General features: G+C 36.5%; 1 protein-coding gene across 1 annotated transcript in view; it reads right to left on the reverse strand.

Annotated features, from left to right (window-relative positions):
- LOC136036901 (major facilitator superfamily domain-containing protein 1-like) overlaps positions 1-26,111 on the reverse strand; it is a 118,229-nt gene that overhangs the window by 17,975 nt on the left and 74,143 nt on the right. The window contains exons 5-6 of the mRNA XM_065719277.1: positions 12,951-13,156; positions 12,017-12,236 (exon numbers count right to left, since the gene is read on the reverse strand). Of these exons, the coding sequence (XP_065575349.1) occupies positions 12,017-12,236; positions 12,951-13,156 (426 nt within the window). The remainder of the gene's footprint in view (positions 1-12,016; positions 12,237-12,950; positions 13,157-26,111) is intronic.

Here is a 26,111-nt window from a genome sequence, read left to right on the forward strand (position 1 = left end):
ATTTAACAAAAAAAAAAAAATACACAAATTTCGGTTTAATTATTCAAAAACGTTCAGAAATTAATTAAAAAATACGAGTTTTTTTTAACTGAAAGTAAGGAGCGACATTAAAACTTAAAACAAAGAGAAATTACTCCGTGCATGAAAGGGGCTGTTCCTTCCTCATTGTCCCACACTTTACGCTAAAGTTATTTACTGTTTTAGACAGTAGAATTGAAAGAAAGAGTCAAACTAAGACCACCATGGGTGCGTAATGTTATCATAAATAATGTGTCTATATAGGCTGTGGAATCCAGTTTCTAACTGCAAGAGTGTTTGGTTTTGATGCAGCGTCGATTAATGTCGCGACAATAGCTATGTGTTGCTTTTGAAAAATGTTTGCGCAACTGGTGTCTATATAGGCTGTGAGTAGAAGCAATGTTTCAAAAAGTATAGAAAAGTTTTATCGCATGATGCCTGCGGGCCATAGAAGAACAGAATGCATTCAAGAGACAAAACTAACGCAGGGTTGCCACTGTTCGTATTTATCCCCAAGTTTGGAGATTTTCCCAAAAATTTAGTGATTTTATCAAAAGATTTTGTGATTTATCTATGTTTGCGCTCCAAATACAGTGAGGCAAATTCTGATGAGAAATGCTATTCAACAGACTTGATTGTAAGTGGATACCGAATTTATTGCATATCATAATAGCCAATCAGGGCAGCTGACTTTATACCATATTACCTATATTAATAAAGAAGGGAATTCAAAGAAAATCCAATAGAAAGCAGTCGTAGGATTTACGTCACTCAGCTCAATTTTATGTTTGTTGCAGGTCCAGAAAATATATTTTATTATTTCTATTTTAGCCTATATTCACATCCTAAGTTTAAGATGGTGGGTATAAACATATTTCTAGTCTTCAACTACTATAATAAGCAGAGATAGGATAAACTCTGGATGAGATTAAATAAAAAAAAACAAGTTTTTTTGACTGAACATAAGGAGCGACATGAAAACTTAAAACGATCAGAGATTGTTCCGTATGTGAAAGGGGCTGTCCCCTCCTCAACGCCCCAATCTTTACGCTAACGTGTTTTATTGTTTTAAACGTAGAGTTGTGAAAGAGTCAAACTTTAGCGTCAAGAGGAGGGGACAACCCCTTTCATATAGGGAATAATTTCTGTTCGTTTTAGGTTTTGATGTTGCTCCTTACAATCAGTTGAAAAAACTTCTTTTTTAATTTTATTTCTCATTGTTTTTTTTTTTCAAATAATGCTGAGAATCCAGCACCCACTTCATGAAAGGGAATCCCCTCCTCACCACAACCCCCCCCCCCCCGCTGAAAACGTCTGTATACTTCCCAATAACCAATACTATATGTGAACAATGGCAAAGTTCATAACTTGCAGCCCTTCCCCCATTAACTGGAGGGGGGGGGAATCGTCCTCAAATACATAGTTATCATATTTTTTGACTATGTTGAACAAAACGGCTGCCCTGAAATTTTGATCCGATTACTTTGGGAAAAATGAGCGTGAGAGGGGGCCTAGTTGCCCTCCATTTTTTAGTCGCTTAAAAATAACACTAGAACATTTAATATCCGTTAGAATGAGCCTTCTCATGACATTATAGGACCACTGGATCGAGAAGATCCCTTCTGTAAAAAGGCAAAAAAAAAAAAACAACAAACTAATAAAAACATATCCGTGATCTGTCTTCTGGCAAAAACAAAAACAAAATTCCATATTTTTGTTGATAGGAGCTTGAAACTTTTACAGTAGGGCTATGTACAAGATAAAACTTGATCAGACATATATTTAAAATCAGCATTAAAATACGATTCTTTGCTGTGTCTATTGGTATCAAAATTCCGTTTTTTAGAGTTTCAGTTGTTATTGAGCCGGCTCGCTCCTTACTACAGTTCGTACAGTTCGTTACCTTACTACAGTTTGTTTGATATAATTCCAGCTGAATGGCGTTTCACTCTCTTGAAAATAGTTGCACTAGGAGAGTCAAACTTTCAGGAATCAACTCAGACCCTAAATTATGCCCTAGAGACGTGTTTTCTAGCTCCCATTTCAAGGTCATTACTACTTGTTGAGCGTAGAGTGGATGGGAAGTTAACTGAAGCTCTGGAATCTATTAAAATACACTGTAGCTAAACAAAGAATCTGTCCGGCTAAGAGAAAACTATTAAAAACAAACTAGTAAATTATTCTTTCCCAGTCCTGTTTACTGTTCCTACTATAAGTACAAATTCCCATGAATAACTTGGTGAGAATTCTTGCAAGTGAGGCTGTTGAAGAAGTGACAGGGGTAGCTTATTCTGGTGAAGAAAAAATCTGTAAAAATCGAGTCTTCAGACCTTTGTCAAGCACGATACTTCTGTTTTAAAGATTTCTAGTACAAATATTATATCTCTGTCATTTTGTCATAAGAAGACAGTCAAGAAACCCAGGTTGTGATGTAGTTAAATCAGATACTCAGCACAAGAAAGTGAATTCAACATTAATCGTGTTAATGCTATTAGCTCTTTTGAAGAGTCAGATGGGTCGTTTAAGGCTCCTCCAGGGAAGAAACTGACACTGACTTGTAAAGCGAGACACATGGATGAGGACAGCAATTGCAGTGAAAGTTAAAAAGTAAATAAAGCAGTCAGGAAAAAAAGAAAAAGACAAATCTACTGTTCACCTTATAGCCTCGGCAAGGACAAATTCAACCGCAAAAATTAATTTTAAAAGCAGGTGAATACGAGATAGTTGCAGCATTGAAAGTAACCAACATTCGTGTGATGTCTTAGACCCGTGTGTTTTGCAGTTCAGTCATGATGTTTCTCAGTTTTACTGCGTTTAGCCCAAAATGGAAAAAAAAATTTAGGCAGGGCCAAGCAATTCAAGATAAAGCTGAGCGCTGTCTGATTTACCCTAACAAAACGAGATGACTGGCGACGGAGAGTGTGGCTTAATGTCTTCTAGAAAAATATGGGACATTTAACCTTTATCTTGTAGATAATATACCATCCACCAATGCCCTTTACAAGGCACTAATAAGCGATGATTTTAAATTACATTATGTGTTTCTTGGTTGAATCAAACAGTTCGTGGTAACGAACTGTCAGTAAGGAGCGACCCGGCTCAATAGTAACCGAAACTCTAAAAAAATGAATGTTGATATACCAATAAATTCATCAAAAGAATCTGATTTTTAAGCTGATTTTAAATATAAAAGTTTCATCAAGGTTAGTCTTACCCATCAAAAGTTGCGAGCCTGAGAAAAATTTGCGTTATTTGGGAAAAAAGAGAAACACCCTCTAAAAGCCATAGTCTTAATGAAAATCACACAATCAGATTTATCGCACCAGAGAACCATAGGGGTTTCAAGCTCCTATCTGCCAAAATGTGAAATTTTTTATTTTTTGCCAGAAGAAAGATCACCGATGTATTTTTTTTTATTTCTTTTTTTTTAGGCATGATTTTACCGACCCAGTGGTCCTGGAATTTTGCGAAAGGACTCACCCGAACAGATTTAACGTTCTAGTGTCCTTTTTAAGTGATCAAATGTCGAAGGGCAACTAGGCCCCCTCCCACACTCATTTTTTTCCTAAATTCATCGGATCAAAATTTTGAGATTAAGACCAAATTGTACCATATATTTCTAAAATGTACCAAATTTTGTGTGATTGTCCTAAATTATACCAGTAGAGGTGAAATGTACGAAAATGGTAGAATTGTACCACTGTTGGTAACACTGGCACTCTGAAACAACAAAAATTATTCTTGTGCAGTCCTAAATGGGTTCACATGAACTTAAGACGCTGTCAGCAGCGTACTGATAGATACAAGACGAAAAAAAACAGAAAGAAGAGGGAAACAAATGAAAAACGTAGACTATAATGCGAATATTTCAGCTAAGACCTCGGCTTGACCGCCCTCAGTGCACAATAATAAAATAAGATTACTAATAAAAATCCTTTTATTATATTGAATATTGGTTCTTGTGGTCCCGGTTCTTATATGCTGAAAGAACCCACCAGGTATTGTAAGAGAGGTTGTCGATCTCAAATTCTAATTATCCCAAAGCCTAAAGGCTAAAATTTTCACCCATTAATGGGCTTTATGGAAGCATGGGCTTCCAAGCGACGAATAGCCTAACCCCACATCCAATTAGGTTATTGCAAGGGGTTTTTGTCATTTTTGGCGTTCTATAGCCAATTGTAATTATTGAATCGGATTCAAAGCCAATTATTGAAACCTATTATAATTAATTACGTGCTTTTTGTGCTTCAGAGTTCAATATTGCTAAAAGTTAACGACAATTTTGGTTGGTTTTAAGTGTTCCATAGGTTTGCAAGAAATTCATTTTGATGTTCAAACCACGTTCAATAGAGCAAAGAAATTACGGTCATTAAAGAAATTATCGCAGTTAATTGTTACAGGCATTTTGAAAGGGTAAGCAAAGGCACGGATCCTGTGCAATATAATATTATTCAATGGTGAGTCAGTGTCTAATTAAAAGAACCTGAATGAAAAATAATTTCATGTTTTTCAAAAAATAATAGAAGACAGAATAGTTGACAAGAGTACAACCTTTTCTTTATAAGCCAATTTAATATATACAGTATTTAATTCAAAAAAATTCGAATTTCGATATGAGTTTAAAAATCAAACAGAAACATGAATAAAACAAATATCATTCTAAGTTTGATTTATATGCGAGGGACTAGACAGCTGTATTCCGCTTGTATGAATTTCAGACAGTGCCACCTACTGGCATCCACCAAGTTAATGAAGGGAACTTGACAGGCATTAATACTTACATAAGCGAAGGCCACAGAGGTCCAATTTCAAAATTTAGCGTAAAGGATCTACTTATGAAAAATAGATCCTCCCAAAAAGTAAAGACAACTTCAAAAAGGATTAACCGCAGATCATGGGCATATCATGCTTTTTTGTCCAGGGGGGGGGGGCAAAAAAGCAATGATGGTGGTAGCCGTGATACAGATAGAAAAATTTGGAGGATTATAAATGGATTTTAGGTTTTCTGAATGACAAGCAAAGGGGCTCCAATCCTGGAGAATCAATTATTTCTTCCCATAGTACCCTCCCGTCGTCCTAGATCTTGAAAAATACTTTTTGGATATTTTCATCGAAAAAAAAAAATCCAAATTCCTCCCCTAAATTCTGAAAAATAACTTGCCTTCCAGCATTTTCGTGAATTGGTACCTCTGGAGAAGAAACATGAACATAAAATTTTTAGGCAAAAGAGAAAGTGCAACCTTGTAAATTTCCAAGGCGCATAATTCTAATAATATAATTATGTACTCGGAGTCCCCAAATACCATGCTTCTTGGCATATCCTTCAAGTATCAATTTAATACAAATAAAGCGCTTTAACAAAAAAAAAAAAAAAAAACTGGTCTGAAGTTATTGGAAAAACTGGAAAAAAATCAGTTTCTATCCAGTGACAAAAAAAAAACTAGTTATAAAACTGGAAAAACTGGTGGTTCTGAGCAAAAATAAAACATATATTTATGTCCCAGAAATTTGTATAGTTCTGCATTTTTGGTCTTATGGAGAGGAGGAGGGAGGATGAAAGAGCTTTGTTTTGACTAAAATAAATCGAAAATATCTAGAAACATCTTCCAATCACTGCTATTGACCTTATCAATGACAACTGCAAAAAATAGCAAGCGAAAAGAGTTTCCATTCTTTCATCTCACTAACATTTTTACCAGGGACACTTCAATCACGTGCATAATATAAGTGTAGGATATATTTATCTTCACATTTGATACCACTTTTTCACGCGTTGTAACGTTTAAGAAAATATTTAAAGAGGAAAGAACTACTTAAACAAAAGTTTCCCTTCTGTTTTAAATTGCAACGTATTTTGGAAGAAACATAAACATGAACCGGTGAGCTGTTTGTATCTTAGTTGTTTTCTCTTTTTTATTTTTTTAGAGAGTAGAAATTGGTCATAAATTTAATCTTTGCATGTTTTTCTAATGCTGAGCTGACCTTGAACACTGAAACGTTTGAGAATACCATTTATCAATACAAATAAAACTCGTGTCTCTGGTGTTCTGTGGGCCTATTTCACCAAAAAAAGGACAAGAAAAAAACACATGATTTTTTTATCTCCTTAGTTTTTTGTTTTTTTTTAAGTTGAGGACACTGCACAAGAGGGTAGTGGTAGCATAAAGAAACAAGAAAAACGAAAGAATACAAATAAAAAAAATAAAGTAAAACTGAACCCAGTGGGAAAGAACGTCGAGATAAATCAGTATAAACCATGAAAAATGTATGCATGACACAAATTTTTTTTTTACAAATATATATATATAAAAATAAGTTGTCTGTCTGTGGATGTGTGGATGGATGTGTGGATGGATGTGTCAGGTGACGTCATGTTTCGGCTGACGTCATGAAATTAGTTGCCGTCATTTTTGCTTTGAAGGTGACGTCATTCAAGTTATATAAGACATATGTTCGCCGTCATGTTTCGGCTGACGTCATGAAATTAGCTGCCATCATTTTTGCTTTGAAGGCATCATTTTTGCTTTGAAGGCGTGACGTCATTCAAGTTATATAAGACGGATGTTCGTGTAGAATTCTATTAATGCTTAAGTTTATAATGACTGATGAAGATGCTCAAAGAGTCTATGCCAGAAAACTTGCTGGTGATAGAGAAAGTCAGAAAAGAAAGCGTGCCGAGGAACTACCAGAGCAACGCGAAAGCAGACTTGCTGCTAAAAGAGAAAGTGAAAAAAGAAAGCATGCCGAGGAACTACCAGAGCAACGCAGAAGCAGACTTGCTGCTAAAAGAGAATGTGAAAAAAGAAAGCATGCCGAGGAACTACCAGAGCAACGCAGAAGCAGACTTGCTGCTAAAAGAGAATGTGAAAAAAGAAAGCATGCCGAGGAACTACCAGAGCAACGCGAAAGCAGACTTGCTGCTAAAAGAGAAAGTGAAAAAAGAAAGCATGCCGAGGAACTACCAGAGCAACGCAGAAGCAGACTTGCTGCTAAAAGAGAATGTGAAAAAAGAAAGCATGCCGAGGAACTACCAGAGCAACGCAGAAGCAGACTTGCTGCTAAAAGAGAATGTGAAAAAAGAAAGCATGCCGAGGAACTACCAGAGCAACGCGAAAGCAGACTTGCTGCTAAAAGAGAAAGTGAAAAAAGAAAGCATGCCGAGGAACTACCAGAGCAACGCAGAAGCAGACTTGCTGCTAAAACAGAATGTGAAAAAAGAAGGCGGGCCGAGGAATTACAAGAACAGCAAGAAATCAGGCTTGCTGCTGATAGAGAAAGTAAGAAAAGAAAGCGTGCCGAGGAATCAAAAGACCAGCAGGAAATCAGGCTTGCTGCTGATAGAGAAAGTAAGAAAAGAAAGCGTGCCGAGGAATCAGAGCAATCTGAAAGTTATCGCCTGGCATTCAGGTACAACCCAGTCGATGATTATAGCTTGAGTAGCTGTGTTCAAATCGGGACAATGTCCAAAATTTGTCCCTATTGCAAGGCCTTGAAATTCAATGGTGAAACAATGGGAATGTGTTGCGCCTCAGGAAAAGTTAAACTTCCTCTATTGGCTGCACCACCAGAGCCATTGAAGACTTTCCTTACTGGAACTACGTCAGAATCTAAGCGTTTTTTGTCAAAAATCAGACAATACAACTCATGTTTCCAAATGACGTCGTTTGGAGCCCAAATCGAAAATCCAGATCAATTTATGTCTACTTTTAAAGTAAAAGGGCAAATTTATCATAAAGCAGGGTCCCTTCTACCATTATTAGGCGAGAATCATAAATTTTTACAATTGTACTTCATCAGTGATAGAAATTCTGAATTGAATGCACGTTGCGAAATTTCTCCCAACGTTGAAAGGACAATCGTTTCCCAATTGCAACATCTTTTCCACGAAAATAATAATTTAGTGCGTCTGTTCAAAACAGCCATCGATTTGATGCCTACTGATACTCATAAAATTGTTATTTCCGCTGACAAAACGCCTCCTGGCCAACATGTGCGTAGATACAATGCTCCGACTATCGACGAAGTGGCAATCGTTATGGTCGGTGATCAGTTTTTACCTCGAGATATTATTCTACATAAGCGAAACGCCCAGTTGTTAAGAATTGCTGAAACTCATCGATGCTACGATGCCCTACAATATCCTATCATTTTTTGGGATGGAGCCGACGGCTATCACTTTAATATTAAATTGATGAATCCAGCCACTAACAAAGAAATGAATAAGAAATGCAGTGCAATGCATTATTATTCCTATAGACTAATGATTCGGCAGGATGAAGAAAATTATATTTTAAAATGCCGTGAATTGTTTCACCAATTTGTCGTGGATATGTATGCAAAAATTGAATCAGAACGTTTGCTATATATCCGCCTGAATCAGACCAAGCTCCGCTCTGAACAATACATTCATTTGCGAGATGCAGTTATAAATGACGGTAATACCACAAACGTTGGAAGATTAACAATTTTACCTTCGTCATATGCTGGCAGTCCACGTCATATGCATGAATATGCTCAAGATGCTATTGCGTATGTTCGTCTCTATGGTCGTCCAGATTTATTTATTACATTTACATGTAATCAATCTTGGGACGAGATACTGCAGCTTTTACTTCAAGGACAATCGGCGGTTCATAGGCATGACATTACGGCACGTGTCTTCCGGCAAAAGTTGAAATCACTGATAAACTACCTTGTAAAACATGAAGTGTTTGGGTCAGTGCGATGCTGGATGTACTCAGTGGAATGGCAAAAACGAGGTTTGCCACACGCACATATACTAATCTGGCTACATAAAAAAATTACTTCAAACGAAATTGATGATGTGATTTCCGCTGAAATACCTGATAAAAATGTCGATAAGGGGTTACATGATATTATTGTAAAAAATATGATACATGGACCTTGCGGTGCACTGAACGAAAATTCACCATGCATGGCCAAAGGAAGGTGCACAAAGCAATATCCTCGACTTTTAGTACCCACAACAATTACTGGCAATGATGGTTACCCACAATATAGAAGAAGATCTACTGAAGATGGCGGTAAAACAGCAATAATAAAGAAGCGTAACGGTACCACCATCGAAGTAGATAACCAGTGGGTTGTTCCATATTCCCCTTTATTATCCAAAACATTTAATGCACATATAAACGTTGAATACTGTAACTCCGTAAAGGCAATAAAATATATATGTAAATACGTCAACAAAGGCAGTGACATGGCAGTTTTTGGCTTGCAGTCCGAAATCAAAGATTTCGATGAAATCGTAGAATATCAGGCTGGAAGATACATAAGCAGTAATGAAGCTGTTTGGCGAATTCTTTCATTTCCGATACATGAACGTAGTCCAGCTGTTGTTCACTTAGCGGTACATTTACAGAATGGTCAACGTGTTTATTTCACGGAAACCAACGTGCAACAAAGAGTCCTGAATCCACCGGATACAACATTAACAGCTTTTTTTTCGCTTTGCAAAAATGATTCTTTTGCGAAAAAACTGCTGTATACTGAAGTGCCTTCGTATTACACGTGGAATACTAAAAATAAAGTATTTGAACGTCGAAAACAGGGTAAGTCAGTCGACGGCCAACCTACCATCTTCAAAGATACCACGATAGGAAGACTCTACACCGTTCACCCCAATCAACATGAATGCTTCTTTCTACGCCTGCTTTTGGTGAATGTACCCGGTCCGACATCCTTTGAGTATTTGAGGACTGTAAATGGTACTATACATGACACTTACCGTAGTGCATGCCAAGCTCTGAATTTATTGGAGAATGACCAACACTGGGATAACTGCATCAATGACGCGTGCGAAACGTCAACCCCAAGTCAAATTCGTGCATTGTTTGGCATCATTTTAACAACTTGCTCTCCATCAGCTCCTACAGAGTTATGGGAAAAATATAAGTCAAAAATGTCCGAAGATATACTTCATCGAAAACAGTTAGAGACGTCAGACATGACTTTTGATTTTACACCAGAAATTTATAACTACACTTTAGTTGTTATAGAAGATATTTGCATAAGTATGGCAAACAAACCTCTTCAGGGTTTGGGAATGCCTTCACCTAACCGTATCGCTGCTGTTTCGACATGTGTAGAATTGGATCGTGAACAAAGTTACAGTACGAGTGATCTATTGTCGTATGTACAAAATAACATTTCCAAGTTAACGTCGGAACAAAAAGACATTTATGATACGATAATGCATTGTGTCGATAACAACGTTGGAGAAATTTTCTTTTTGGATGCGCCAGGAGGTACTGGTAAAACGTTTGTGATAAAACTGATTCTGGCATCAATTCGATCTAAAAATGATATAGCGTTGGCAATTGCGTCGTCCGGAATAGCCGCAACATTGCTGCCTGGTGGAAGAACTGCTCATTCCGCTTTGAAATTGCCTCTGAACTTGCATTCTACAGAAACTCCCACGTGCAATATTTCCAAATCATCTGGGATGGGTAAAGTATTGCAGCAATGAAAACTTATTATTTGGGATGAGTGCACAATGGCACACAAAAAATCGCTCGAGGCTCTGGATCAATGCTTGAAAGATTTAAGAGGGAATTCGAAACCCTTTGGCAGCACATTAATATTGCTTGCAGGAGATTTCAGGCAAACATTACCTATAATACCTAGATCAACTCCTGCAGACGAAATGAATGCTTGCCTGAAAAATTCTAATTTATGGGCACACGTAAAAACATTAAAATTAACTACAAATATGCGTGTCCGATTGCAAAACGATGACTCTGGTCAAACATTTTCAGATCAATTGCTAGCAATGGGAAACGGAAAGCTCCCAGTAGACTCAATTTCAGGACGTATACAACTACCTGCTGATTTCTGTAATTTAGTGACGTCCAAAAATGAATTGATTGAAAATATATTTCCGAATATTCTAAAAAATTATAAAAATAATAAATGGCTAAGTGAAAGAGCGATTCTCGCACCCAAGAATATAGACGTCCACGAAATCAACAATATTGTTTTGACCAAGATTCAAGACCAGGCAGTCCTTTACAAGTCAGTCGACACAGTTTTGGAACCAAATGAAGCGGTTAATTATCCATCTGAATTTTTAAATTCCATAGATCTTTCAGGGTTTCCACCACACGTGCTACAACTAAAAATAGGCGTACCAATAATATTGTTACGTAACATAAACCCACCAAAGCTTTGCAATGGCACTCGACTTGCCGTAAAAAAAACAATGGAAAACCTAATAGAGGCCACAATCCTGACAGGGCCTTTTGAGGGTGAGGCTGTTCTTATTCCTCGCATTCCCATGATTCCAACAGATCTGCCTTTTCAATTTAAAAGATTGCAATTCCCAATTCGATTAGCATTTGCAATCACCATTAACAAAGCTCAAGGTCAATCATTAGAAAAATGTGGTATTGATCTTAATACTGATTGTTTTTCCCATGGACAATTGTACGTTGCATGTTCGAGGGTCGGTAAACCTGACAATCTATTTATATGCAGCGAGAATTGGACAGCGAAGAATGTTGTATATTCTCAAGTTTTACGAAGTTAGTTGTATTTCGGAACAGACTGTTGTATATTCACAAGTTTTACGTAGTTAATTTGTATTGTATCTATCTATCTATCTATCTATATAAAAACGAGTTGTGTGTATGCATGTTTGTTTGTTTGTAAAAAGAACGTTTGCATATGACGTCATTATTAGTACATACGGCTTTGTATATGGACAGACAATGGGAAAGCCAAGAATGTTGTATATTCGCAATTTTTACGTAGTTTGAAACACATATATAAATCTATCTATATTTACAGGTGGGACACAGGGACACAACTACAATGGCGCGTAACTAATATGGCGCGTAACTAATATGGCGCGTAACGACTTACGCGCGCGGGGGGGCTTGGGGGGGGCGCGAAGCGCCCCCACCAACTAGGTGTTGGGGTGGCGCGAAGCGCCACCCCAACAGCTAGTATATATATATATATATATATATTCACTTACTGACCAAGTCCAATAAAAGGAAAAATGACTGCATAGTAGAACATGCACACGAGCGACATCATCCAATAAGTGGTCGGAAAATCCTTCACATCAGAAAGACGTATTTTTTCTTCCTCTTTTGGTTGGCTGGTACTTTGCTTTTTCAAAATGCGGTCTCGTCTTTTATCCAATAGTCCAAGAATAATAGAGCTCAGTAGCGACATCAGACAAAAGACAGCAGCTGTAGGATAATATATACGAGTAAAATCATGTTTGCATAAGTGGAAGGAGGCACCGATATACAAACACTTTTATCAACCTCATTTAAAGAAATCAATTATGTTTAAAAATTAATGAATTTGATAAGATGATATAAAAAAAAACTCTTGAAATATTTCTCCCAATCAACATAGCCGAAAACAAGGTACGCAGGTACTTTTTCAGGGGGTAGGATAATAATAATACAATTCAAATATATATATATATATATATATATATATATATATATATATATATATATATATATATATATATATATATATATATATATATATACATATATATAGGCTGCGAAAAAGGTTTTTGGAGAAAATTCTAGGAGTGACAGTCTTGGTTGACACGTTCAGTGAAACAAAAGGAAACCGACTGAGTTCAGTCCGAGTCGTGTAATATCATAACACAAGAACGTGCCAAGGGTTTCACTCACGGGGGAAAAAAACTGAAAAATAGTAATTTACACTTAAATTATATTTTACACTTTGTATGAGTACAAACTAATAAGAAAACATAGGGAAAAGAGAAAACCATAAAGCACCGAAACTCCAAAATAGCAAAGCCCCCCCCCTCCCCATTGCCACATTTGCGAAGTAAACAAAGAAAACAGAATATTTATTATAAAAAAAAGATTTAAAAAAGGCAATATTTTCAAAAAAACTGAACTTGAAATTTAACTTACCAATCATCAAAGTAACGCCAGTACAAAGTGACCCTTGGTAAAATTGATTAACATATCGATAAAGGGGCCCCATCACGTTAAAGTTGACAGTTGAACCAACGCGTGCAAAGCTTAGCTGCAATCCAAAAACCATGTTCAGCTCTTTTCCTTTGAACCAGCCAACAGCATATGTGTTCTGGGCCACGGCAAGCGACTCACCTCCAATTCTAGAAATAGAAAAAAAAAACTATTTTTATAAATGTTATGACTAAGAGGAAAAGAGAGACTACTGTCCTCTTCTTGGCCGTTAACAGTTTGCTAAAATTCCTTTGGATTACATCTCTGATGTATTTTTGTAAGCCAGTTAATAAGCCCCATATTTCTGGGGGGGGGCATTTAACTCCACCTTTTCAAAAACAGTAGCATCAATAGAGAAGGGGACAGAGAGGAGCATGTGCTCCCCTAGATTTTTGTTTCCCCCCTATATTTGAAAAAAAAATCATTGAAAAACACCTTTTATAGGTTTTTTCACTGACAAAATTGCCACCACCTAATAAATTTTGAAAAAATTGCTAGCCATCTCCTAATTTTTATGAATTAACGTCACGGTTTGAAATGATGCGCACCTTGTATCCTGATGGTCAAGCTAGGCACTTTTTGTACCCAGTAAAACAAACCTGATTGGTTCTTTGGTGCTAAGTGTTAAAACCAGCAAAAAGATAGAACAATTTTAGTCTCAATATATTCAAAAGCACAGTCTCTGTTTTCCTCCGATAATGAACTGGAAGAAAATGTGGTTCGTTCCTACTTTCTAGGGAAATAAAGGTCAAGATGGTTAGGATCAATTTCACATATGACATCGACTCCAAAAATGATACTTTTCTATTCCATCTGGGGCCAAAGGTTATGCAGATTTTCCTCAAATGGGATTTAAAGAGTTTGTAAGAAATTGAAACGCAATTAAAACTTTAATTAATAAGAAAAGACTGAAATTAATATTGAATTATATAATCATTAATGATATTAGTTAATATAAACAATATTATAAATTAAATTAAAATAATATAAAGTAAAATAAATTAATATATATTAATAAAATAAATAAATACAAAATATAAATATAAAATATAAATTAATATGTAAATTAATTTACAATAATTAAGAAATTAATATAAATTAATATTAAGATTAAAAACTGAAATTAATATTGAAATTGATATAAAGATTGAAAAGACTGAAATTAACAAGAAAATATTAAAATGAAATTAAAACTCCGTGGAAGGAAATAAGAGTTAAGCTTTGACAAATTTGGGCGGATGAGAGCCATATGCAGCTGTGCTGACCTCTGGCGGCTAGGTGTTGTGATGAGTTTTCGACAGGAGTAACATAGTTTTTTCAAATTTCTTTATCTATATTAGTAGCAGAAAGAAAATTATTGGTCCGTAAAATATAAATCAATAAAGATAAGCACTAGAGCCTGAAACAAGAGCTAAGAGCTCATATGGCACTTGTGACGAGGCGAGAAGAGCTAAGAGCCAAGAGATCATATGGTATGAGATCTAACAAAATTCTATGAATCAATAGATTGATTTTAAAAGGAAAATAAGAGGCTTAATGCCGGTCAGGATTTAAAATAAGAGCTCTGAGTCACGATGTCCTTCTAAATATCAAAATTCATTAAGATCCGATCACCCACTCGTAAGTTATAAATACCTAATTTTTTCAAATTTTTCCTCTCCCTTTAGCCCCCCAGATGGTCAAATCTGGAAAAACGACTTTATCAAGTCAAATTGTGCAGCTCCCTGACACGCCTACCAATTTTAATCGTGCTAGCACGTCCAGAAGCACCAAACTCGCCAAATCACTGAACCCCTCCCCCCAAATCCCCCAAAGAGAGCGAATCCAGTACGATTCTGTCAATCACGTATCAAGGACATATGTTTATTCAATCCAGGAAGCATCGTCACGATTCCTCCACTCCAAGTGTTTTTCCAAGATTTCCCCCTCCAACTCCCCCCAATGTCAAAAGATCTGGTCGGGATTTAAAATAAGACCTCTGAGAAATGAATTCCTTCTAAAAATCAAATTTCATTAAGATCTGATCATCTATTCGTAAGATAAAAATACCCCAATTTTCACGTTTTCCAAGAATTCCGGTTTCCCCCTCCAACTCCCCCCAATGTCACTGGATCTGGTCGGAATTTAAAATTAGAACTTTAAAGCACAAGATCCTTCTAAATATCAAATTTCATTAAGATCTGGTCACTCTTTCGTAAGTTACAAATACCTCAATTTTCAAAATTTTCCCTCCCCCAATTCCAACAAAGAGAGCAGGTCCGGTCCGGTTATGTCAGTCACGTATCTTAGACAGGTTTCTATTCTTCCCATCCAGTTTCATCCTGATCTCACCGCTTTAAGTATTTTCTAAGATTTCCGGTCCCCCCAGCTGCCCCCCTCCCCAGTTACGCTTGATCTGGTTGAGATTTAAAATAACAGATCTGAGTTACGAGGTCCTTCTAAATATGAAGTTTCACGAAGATCCGATCACTCCTTCGTAAGTTAAAAATACGTCATTTTTTCTTATTTTTCAGAATTAACCCCCCCCCCCTCAATAGAGCGGATCCGTTTCAGTTATGTAAATCACGTGTGTAAGACTTCTGCTTATTATTCCCACCAAGTTTCATCCCGATCCCTCCAATCTAAGCGTTTTCCACGATTTTAGGTTCCCCCACCCCAAACTTCCCCCAATGTCACCAGATCCGGTCAGGATTTAAAATGAGAGCTTTGAGACACGATATCCTTCTAAATATCAAATTTCATTGAGATCCGATCACCCGTTCGTAAGTTGAAAATACTTGATTTTTTCTAATTTTTCAGAATTAACCCCTCCCCCAACTACCCCAAAGAGAGCGGATCCGTTCCGGTTATGTCAATCATGTATCTAGGACTTGTGCTTATTTTTCCCACCAAGTTTCATCCCGATCCCTCCACTCTAAGTGTTTTCAAAGTTTTAGGTTTCCCCCTCCCAACCCCCCCCCCCAATGTCACCAGATCCGGTCGGGTTTAAAATAAGACCTCTGAGACACGATATCCTTCTAAATATCGATTTTCATTGAGATCCGATCACCCGTTCGTAAGTTAAAAATACCTCATTTTTTCTAATATTTCAGAAATACCCCCCCCCCCAACTACCCCAAATAGAGTAGATCCGTTCCGTTTATGTCAATTATGTATCTAGGACTTGTGCTTACTTTTCCCACCAAGTTTCATCTCGATCCCTCCACTCTAAGTGTTTTCAAAGTTTTAGGTTTCCCCCTCCCAACCCCCCCCCCAAAAATGTCACCAGATCCGGTCGGGTTTAAAATAAGACCTCTGAGACACGATATCCTTCTAAATATCAATTTTCATTGAGATCCGATCCCCGTTCGTAAGTTAAAAATACCTCATTTTTTCTAATATTTCAGAAATACCCCCCCCCCAACTACCCCAAATAGAGTAGATCCGTTCCGTTTATGTCAATCATGTATCTAGGACTTGTGTTTATTTTTCCCACCATGTTTCATCCCGATCCCTCCACTCTAAGTGTTTTCCAACTTTTAGGTTTCCCCCTCCCAACTCCCCCCCAATGTCAACAGACCCGGTCGGGATTTAAAATAAAAGCTCTAAGACACGATATCCTTCTAAACATCAAATTTCATTGAAATCCAAGCACCCGTTCGTAAGTTAAAAATACCTGATTGTTCCTAATTTTTCAGAATTACCTCCTCCCCCAACTATTCCAAAGAGAGCGAATCCGTTCCGATTATGTCAAAAATGTATCTGGGACTTGTGCTTATTTTTCCCATCAAGTTTCATACCGATTCCTCCACTCTAAGTGTTTTCCAAGATTTTAGGTTTCCCCCCTCTAACTCCCCCAATGTCATCAGATCCCGTCGGGATTTGAAATAAGAGCTCTGAGACACAATATCATTCCAAACATCAAATTTCATTAATATCCCATCACCCGCTCATAAGTTAAAAATACTTCATTTTTTCTGAATTAACCGGCCCCCCACTCCCATCCCCCAGATGGTCAAATCGGGAAAACGACTATTTCTAATTTAATCTGGTCCGGTCCCTGATACGCTTGCCAAATTTCATCGTCCTAGCTTACCTGGAAGTGCCTAAAGTAGCAAAACCGGGACCGACAGACAGACCGACAGACCGACAGAATTTGCGATTGCTATATGTCACTTGGTTAATACCAAGTTCCATAAAAAAAAATCGACAGCATACATAATCAGTAAAGAGGCAAATATAATACTAGAGGCCTAATGGTAACCATAAGATAAGTATAACGACACTCGTGATACTATTGAAGCGTACTAATACACTTATATTTATACTAATATCCTTGAAGTATAACAATATGCTTAGGCTAACACACGAACAAAGTATAAGACTGGTCTACTATAATGATACTAGAAGGGGGTGCATTATTATGCATGTTGTAAGAGGGAGGAGGCCAGAAATTGGCGATTTTTTTTTTTGTCTCGGATCGGTTTCAAACTTTCAGCTGTAAACCCTTGGGCCAAGAAAAAACCAACGTAAAAATGTTTGAGGTCGTGCCCCCCCCAAAAAAAAATCAAGGGTCGGCTTGGAACTTGTATCCTTAAGCCCTTGGGCCTAAGGCGACCCCAGTGCCGAAGGAAAAATGGAGGAAGAAGACATACACCTGAAAATGGGTCCTGACAAACGACAAGCAAAGGACTAAAAACTTTTCCCCGGCAACTTAGTGCGGTATTGGTGATCATAGAAACTTGGGAGGAGGCTCATTCGATTAGAAATTCAAAGCCTAAGTACTCTTTTTGAGGGCCGACAATAATAAGAGGGCAACCAACACTGTCCTAAATGTCAAAAGGTCCACAGCCCCAGGGGAAAAAGTCCTTGAATTATTTAAGTTATCCATTTGATCACAAATAGGTAATGTTGATTTGATCTTGATACTCTTAAACGTCTTAATATTAACGGCATCAACAACAGCTGAAGGAAGCAAGTTCCAATTTCTATGCGCTCGATCAACAAAAGAATGTTGACTTTTTTTTTTCTTCCACTAGGGCAAATTTTATATCTAAGGTGTCAGGTTGAAAATAAATGGCTAAAATAAAAAAAAAGAAAATGTTAGAATCAACATTGTACAGGCCTATAATCATTGAGAACGTATAAGGTCAGTTTTGCTCCTACACTGTAAAAAAAATCGTTTAAGATTTAATAAAAAATTGTTCATTAATCAGGAAAACCTGATTAGTATCCGATTATGTTAGCTATATTTTATACTGACGGCCACCTGTGGCACGAAGGTGCTAATTCAACACTATTTCATTATATGTATAGCACGTGTCACATTGAATCACTTTTTCTCTCGTATGACCAAATTGAAAATATTGACACATAAAATGCAATTACATGATGTGTTTTACATTAAAATTTATGTCAAAGCGTTTTTTGAATGACAATAATCTAAACCATTTAAATACAATGTTGCCAACACTTTGAAACAAAAAGTACTACAAATCGTTCGACAAATGTACTAATGACCAAAAAATTGTACCACGTGAGATCTTCCATTCGTACCATGTCCTAATTTTATTCATGCATGTTGCGTTTTGCGCAACACGCGGATCGTCGTCAAAGTACAGTTCTATCTATGAAAATATTGTGTCCGCCATTTTTTTTTCGCTTTTTTTGTCCGTTCCCTTTTTTACTTTTCCTTTTAATACAGTAAATATGCTCCCACTCTACTTGAAGGAATCGTTCGGAGTAACTTCTAACTCCAGGCCATAAAAATGTCGTGGTTTTTCTACGATTTCTGACTGTTTTTAGCACCATAAACATCTGGAACCAGACTAAAATTCGTCACAAATGACCATTTTCACACAAATAAGGGGCTAAAATCGACTTTTAATCTTGTATTCTGACAATATATTGACTTCACCGATTAACATAGGCAGCTATTATTTTAAGAAGCTTAGGAACTGTTACTTGTAAAAACTTGCATATTTTATAATCACTACAACCTGTCAAGACTTGCAAAGCACTGCCTCTGCCGTCACCGCCTCCACAACACGTTTTTAGACGCGCAAAGGGACGAAATACGACTTGTGGTGAATGTGCTTGCGTTCTGGCATGAACTTGTTTGATTTTTCGCCAATATAAATACGAATGCTAAGGATAAACGTTTTTCTCTTGTTTCCGAATTTTTGAAAAGATAAGCAAAGTGAATCGATGTTTATGTTTTTCAGTGTTAGAAAAAGTAAGCAATCACCTGCCTGTATGGTATAACTTTATACTTTTAATTTAATATTGAACGATTTATTTTGAACGTAAAAAAATGAAATCGACTCAGTCGTTTTCATAAAACTCTAGTATTGGTTTTAGGGATTTATTGCTTTTAAGATATAGAGTCAGTTTGCTGATGCTTCTTTGTTTATTTCATTGCAATAATTAATTTAATATTTTCATTGCTCCTTTTCTGCTGAAATAGCCATATCCTGTTAAGTAAGACCGCCATAAATTTACTAAAACAATGTTTTTTTTAATGTATAAGTAGGTAATTGATATGAAACATGACTGAATCCAAGAAGAAATGTCGACAGTACAATGTTGATTATTTAAAATTCGGTTTTCTACCTTCAAAAGCAGACAAGCGGTTGCCCATATGCCTTTTATGCACCAAAGTTTTGAGGAATGACCCTATAAAACCATCGAAGCTCGAAAATCATCTACGAAGGTGTCATCCTGATAAAATAGATAAATAATTGGAATATTTTCAAAAATTAAAGGACAAAATGAAGCGAGACCCACTGTGCACACTATGTTTGCTTCGCGTCTGAAAGAATGGCTTGCGAGCATCTTACAATATCTCAATACTTATAGCGAAATCTGGAACACCGCACACCATTAGAGAACAGTTAATTTTATCTGCTGTTGAAGAGGTTTTAAAAACGTTCTACCAAATCTTCATTCGACGTACTCGAAAGAACTCCTTTGAGTAGCAACACTGTACAAAGACGTATTGATGAAATGAGCTCTGATATTGAAAGTTTCTTGTGTAATTATCTGCAAACAACTCATTCTTCTATTCAACTGGACGAGTCAATTTGTTATTTGTTCAATTTTTTATGGCAAGAAATTCATGAAATTCATTATGGACCAAGAAATTCAGAAATTCATGAAGAGTTACTATTCACAAAAACTTTAAACACGGACAAGAAAGGTGAATCAATACTTATTGTCCTGAGTGATTTTTTAAAAGGAAAAATCGATTCCATTCACAAACATTATTTCGGTGGCAACAGATGGAGCTTCTGCCATGGTCGGGTGAAATCGTGGGTTAATATGCCATCTTAAAAAAATTTATACCAGAGGTAACTGCAATTCACTGTGTCATCCACCGACAACATCTAGTAGCAAAGAATTGGAGTAAGAAATTGCACCAATCACTTCAATTTGTGATTAATGCAATTAACAAAATAAGAAGTAATGCATGGAATACATATTTATTTGCACAATCGTGCGATGAAAATTATGAAGAATTTCGACGATTGCTCTTACATACTGAAGTACACTGGTTATCGTATGGTTCATGTTTAATAAGATTTTACTCAATTTCAGAATCAGTATTAGAGTTTCTGGAAAGTAAAGATCCAGATTTAAGAGAAAACCTGATCAATTCGAAAGCAGACAATGCGTATTTCACAGAATTGTTCCAAAAAAATTAATGACATTAACTTACAATTACAAGGGGACAGTCTCAATTTAATAAAAACAAAGCATTTAATTCCAGCTTTTCTTGGAAAAATTGAAATATATGAAGTAAAATATTAGTCGGCACGAATTTTCCCAGTTTTTAAACTTGTCACAGGTATAATGCCTTGATGAGGATATTCAGACATACGTTCAATATTTAATTGCCCTGCATGATGACTTCAATATCAGATTTGAAGATATTCTGACGATAGAAATACCACCATGGATCATAAATCCATTTGATGAAACGAATTTGGGCAATGTTACATAACGAGAGGAGGTACTCGAGCTTAGCACTAATGAGGAGCTGAAGGTGAAATTTAAAAGAGGGCATCAAACATTTTGGTTGCAGGCAGAAATATCCGAAAAATATCCTGGACTGTGGGTAGTTGCAAGAAAGCTGTTGATAGTGTTTCACTCGTCATATCTTGTCGAGAAGAGTTTTAGTGTTTTTACAAACTTTTTAACGGAAAAAAGGAGCAGATTGAATATTACAGAGCGGGGAGATCTGCGGTTATTCCTAACCAAATTGAACCCTAATATTTATAATTTACTGTCTATTCATCAAGTGCATCCTTCCTATTTACATATGACTATTTTGTGATTGTTATTGTAGAAATGTAAAACTACTTTATGATATTATTTAAAAGTGTAATAATTATGTATTTGAATAAATACAATCCAAGAAAGTATACTTTTTTTTCATTTCGATTATTTCTAAATAAAATAAGTGAGAATTTATTTGTTCCTTGTGCTGTGAATAGATGTTAAAAAAAAATTAAATTGAGTGGAAATAATTTTTTGATCGGTCAATCTTACATTTTCGCAAACACTGCACAATTAGTTTATTAATCAAACAAACAATTCTCACTTTTTTTCTCAAAAACTGGTAATTCGTGGTTGGAACTCAGGCACAAAGCAAATTTCCATGGGTAGATCTGATCTTCACATTTTTGTCGAGTTTTGGAAATATAGTAGAAATGTAGCTGACGGGGGTGGTCCAGGCACGTACGCAGGATTTTTTTTTCGGGGGGGGGCCAAAACCTTCGAAACAGCAGATATAAAGTAGCATTTTTTTTATTTAGTAACTAAATAAATGGAAAAAGCACATGTATCAGAAAATACAGATTAGCTTTAATCTGTAGTGTTTTAGCGGATAAGGGGAAACTTTTGAAGCCTCAAAAGTACGTTTTAGGCTCAGGTTATGATCATAGCGATTTAGAACCAATGATTAATCTATTATATCCCACTGAAAGGGAAATTTTAGGGATAACAGTGCAATATGGGTGCTGTGGAGGGTAGTTCTTCTATTGCGAAAACATTGATTTTAACGAAAAATGATAGTTTCCAAAATTAATCCATTAAAAGCGTACTTTATCCTGAAAAGGGGGGGATAAACGCCCTAATATTAAGGATAATTCTATTTTGATGTGGAAAGCAAACTCTCTTTACAAAAAAAAAAAAAAATCAGTACAATCGCTAATTACTTCAAAGAGGGTAAAAAGTTAGACAGAAAATGGGTTAATAATTGGGCAGTGATTTGACCGGATAATTGCACGCTGTAAAATCCCAAAAAAAAGGCTTCACACATGTATCTAGATTCTTAGAAAATGTCCTACTTTTGCCAGAAATCCCAAGAAACCGTGGGGAAATTAAACATTTCAAAAAAATTCGGGGGGGGGGGGCGAAGGCCCCCCCCCTGCGTACGTGCCAGGGGTGGTCTATGAGAGAAAAAAAAGAAATTTCTGTTCTAGATCTTTATTTTCACCTACGTGTTTACGTTCGTTATTTACGTGCTTGCGATAAACGAACATCTTTTTCGATTAGATTGGAGCATCACCACTGTCACTACCGCGACAGCGGCGTTTTCCCTGTTAAGAGTTAGCATAAAAATCCCCCTTTTCTGTTGCATGAGGATTTTGGCAGGTGGAGTTGTGTGCAACCCTACAAATGGTATAATATGGGTCAAGAATTTTACAGTCTTTTAAACCAGCTTAACATCTAGTGGCTTTTCAAATCAACGTTTTACACAACCACAATGTTTCAAATTGACAAAAATTCAAATATTGTTTTACATAATAGTACAACAATTAATTACGATCATTTTAGAAACTTTGAGGGCACTTATGTGTTATATAACACACACTCGAGAAGTGAAGTTTTGGTGAATGCTAATGAAGTAAAACAAAATATGATGAAAATACAATACTTAAGTAACAAAATTATGAAAACTACAACAATTATGGAAGGGGGCCGTCCAGAGCGCATTATATTAAATACGTAATCTAAACTAACCTAAAATAAACAAAATACCAACTAAATATTCAATTAATATATAGCTATAATGTAGTTTCCCACAGAGCCGAAGCTAATTGTCTGGTATAAACACCGTGAAAACCGGGTATTCTCTCATATTCACGATACAAGTTCTTATGTGTGTATTATAAACACATAAGTACTACTTCGAGTTACCTCAGGTTCCAACTACACCACACTACCATAACTTAGTCCAAAACAAAACATCAAAAATGGCAAAAAATACGGCATTAAACATCACTATCTGATTCAGAAACCATGGCCATATTCGCAGTTGCATTTTCTGTACCCGTTTCGCCAACTGGGATGTGTCATCATGCTCATGGGGGGGGGTCCAGTCCCTGGTAACGACTTGTTTAGCACTCAGAAATGCATTGATGGTAGTAAAGCCAAGTTTATTTCTCGATTTCGTCGTTTTAATTAACAGCTGAAAAGGTCCTCTCGGGAGAAGCAAAAGAACGGGAAAGGATTAGCATTTTCGTCACCTTATAGTAAAATTCTGCTTACTTAAATTTCTCTACAGGCTCTTTTTCCTTGATAAAAATTTTCAAACAGACAAATTCACCCAGGGGGTTTTGACTTTGAGTTTATTCCAGAACATCAAGAATCCCAAGTTTTCATTTTCAGTCGGTAATACTGGATAAGATCTTTTTGTCTGACGATCAGAAGGCGGAAGTTAGTGTTAACAAAGAAGGTGCCTACTTGGCTATTGTCTTTGACAGTAGCGTAAAAATATGGAGAAATAAAACCATTTATCGATAAAAAATACAAATTTGCATGGAATTTTCAAGGTATTTGCAGAAAATTTGCTTAAGGAAAGAGCAAGCAACTCCGATTAAGACAACATAAAAAAAAGGAAAAGTAAGTAGATAAGTAGATTTAAGCATCAGCACTACTTTGGTGAAAAGTTACAATTTTTAGCAAAAATATATATTGAATAGGGAAATAGTTGGTTTTCTGTCATAAAATTACAAAATGTTTCTAAAATATATCACTTTTTTGTCCTTAGATGTCACTATATCTCGACAAATGGGAGTATGTCCTTTTGACATAAGATATGTGCAGTCGGCAACTCTCACCCATCAAAAGTTACGAGCCTGAAAAAATTTACCTTATTTTCGATAAAAGGGGTGGGGGGAACACCTCCTAAAAGTGATACAATCTTAATGAAAATCTCACCATCAGATTCAGCGTATCAGAGAAGCATAGTATAGACGTGTCAAGCTCCTATCTACAAAAATGGGGAATTTTGTATCGTTTGACATAAGAATGATCGCAAATGTGTGTGTTTTTTTTCAAGGGTGATTGTACCGACCCAATGGTCCTATAACATTGCGATGGGGCTCGTTCGAACGAGCCCTATCGCATTCTGTTGCCCTTTTTTAAGTGACCAAAAAAATTAGAGGGCAATTAGGCCCCCTCGACGCTAATTTTTTCAAAAAGTCACCAGATAAAAATTTTGAAATATCCATTTGGCTCAGCATAGTTGAAAAATCTAATAACTATGTCTTTGAGGATGACTTAGCCCCCCACGGTCCCCAGGAGAAGGGCTGCAAGTTATGAATTTCGCCTATTGTTTACATACAATATTGGTTATTGGGAAGTATAAAGACGTATTCAGGTGCGATTTTTACGGTGAGTCGGGGGGGGGGGTCGGGAGAGTAGGTTACGTGGGGTAATCTTTCTATGGAGGAATTTTTTATGGGGAAGAGAATATTCCATGAAGGAGGAGCCGGATTTCCCATCTTTATTTAAAACAATCAAAAATTAAATAAAAAAACTAATTTTTTCAGCTGAAAGTTAGGAGCAGCATTAAAACGAACAGAAGCTATTACACATATGAGGAGGTTCACCCCTCGTTAATACCTCACTCTTTACACTAGGGTCTTTTCAGCACTTTCAAAAGAGCTATTTATTCTAATTAAACGGCCTTTGTGATTCAGGGGTCATTTAAAAAAATGGAACAGAATTCGAACTTTAGCACAAAGAGGGAGGCATTAACGAGGGGTGAACCCCCTCCTATACGTAATAATTTCTGTTCGCTTTAAGTTTTAATGTTGCTCCTTACTTTCAATTGATACTGAAATGGAGCGCTCTCTGGGGAGCCCTCGATTTTCTCAAGTACCCGAACAAAGCCGACTCAAATGGCGGTTGCTACTTACAACGAGAATAAATATATACAAGCCTACCACCTGCCGACTGCCGGGGCCCGGCTTCGAAATCAGCTACATAGTTCTTTTTTCTCAACCGACATATTTACATTTCTGGCCACTAAAACGATCTAAAAAGGTAAGGGTTTCAAGCTCAATTCCGCAAAAATTTGGATTGTATTTTATGCTAGAAGACAGATCGCGGGTGCGCGTCTATTTCTTTTTTTTTTTCCGAGAGTAGTATCAAATCAATGGTCCTAGGAGATTGGAGCAGGGCTCATTCAAACGGAATTGAAAGTCCTATTGTTCTTTTTAAGTGAAAAAAAAAAGAATGGAGGGCAACCACTCTTCTTTATCCCAAAATTGTACAATCAAAATTTTAAAATAGCTATTTTGTTTGAAATAGTCCAGTAACCATGCCTTTGGGGATGACATGATCCCCCAAAACTCCGCGGCGAAAAGATAGTAAGTTAAGAAATTTTCCCATTGTTCACATTTGATATTTGTTATTTGGAAGTATAGGGATATTTTTCAGGTCGAATTTTCTACAGGGATAACTTTCCGTGGGGAAGGGAGCATCCGGTGGTGAGCTTTCCAGGGCAATCAAAAATTTTAATTTTTCCGATACCTTCATCACCATTCCTCGAAAATTAAAGTAAGTAAACAGAATTTAATTAACTGTAATTTTTGTGATATTTTGTAGGGAATAGTGGTATATATTGGGACTGGGACGTGGTATATAGCGAGTCAAGCCGTCTTTCCACCATTTATCATTTTTTTTATTTTTATTTAGAGGCCATCTAGCATAGTTAGTTTAATGTTCAACTATCCAGAGCAATTATTTTGGTAACTTACAATTTCGTTTTTGAGTAGGCCTAAATATACCTAAAAGCTTGGGCAATAAAAAGATAAATAGCCCTAAAAAGTA

This window comes from Artemia franciscana, chromosome 16, assembly GCF_032884065.1.
Source record: "Artemia franciscana chromosome 16, ASM3288406v1, whole genome shotgun sequence".
In the NCBI taxonomy this organism is placed as follows: domain Eukaryota; kingdom Metazoa; phylum Arthropoda; class Branchiopoda; order Anostraca; family Artemiidae; genus Artemia; species Artemia franciscana.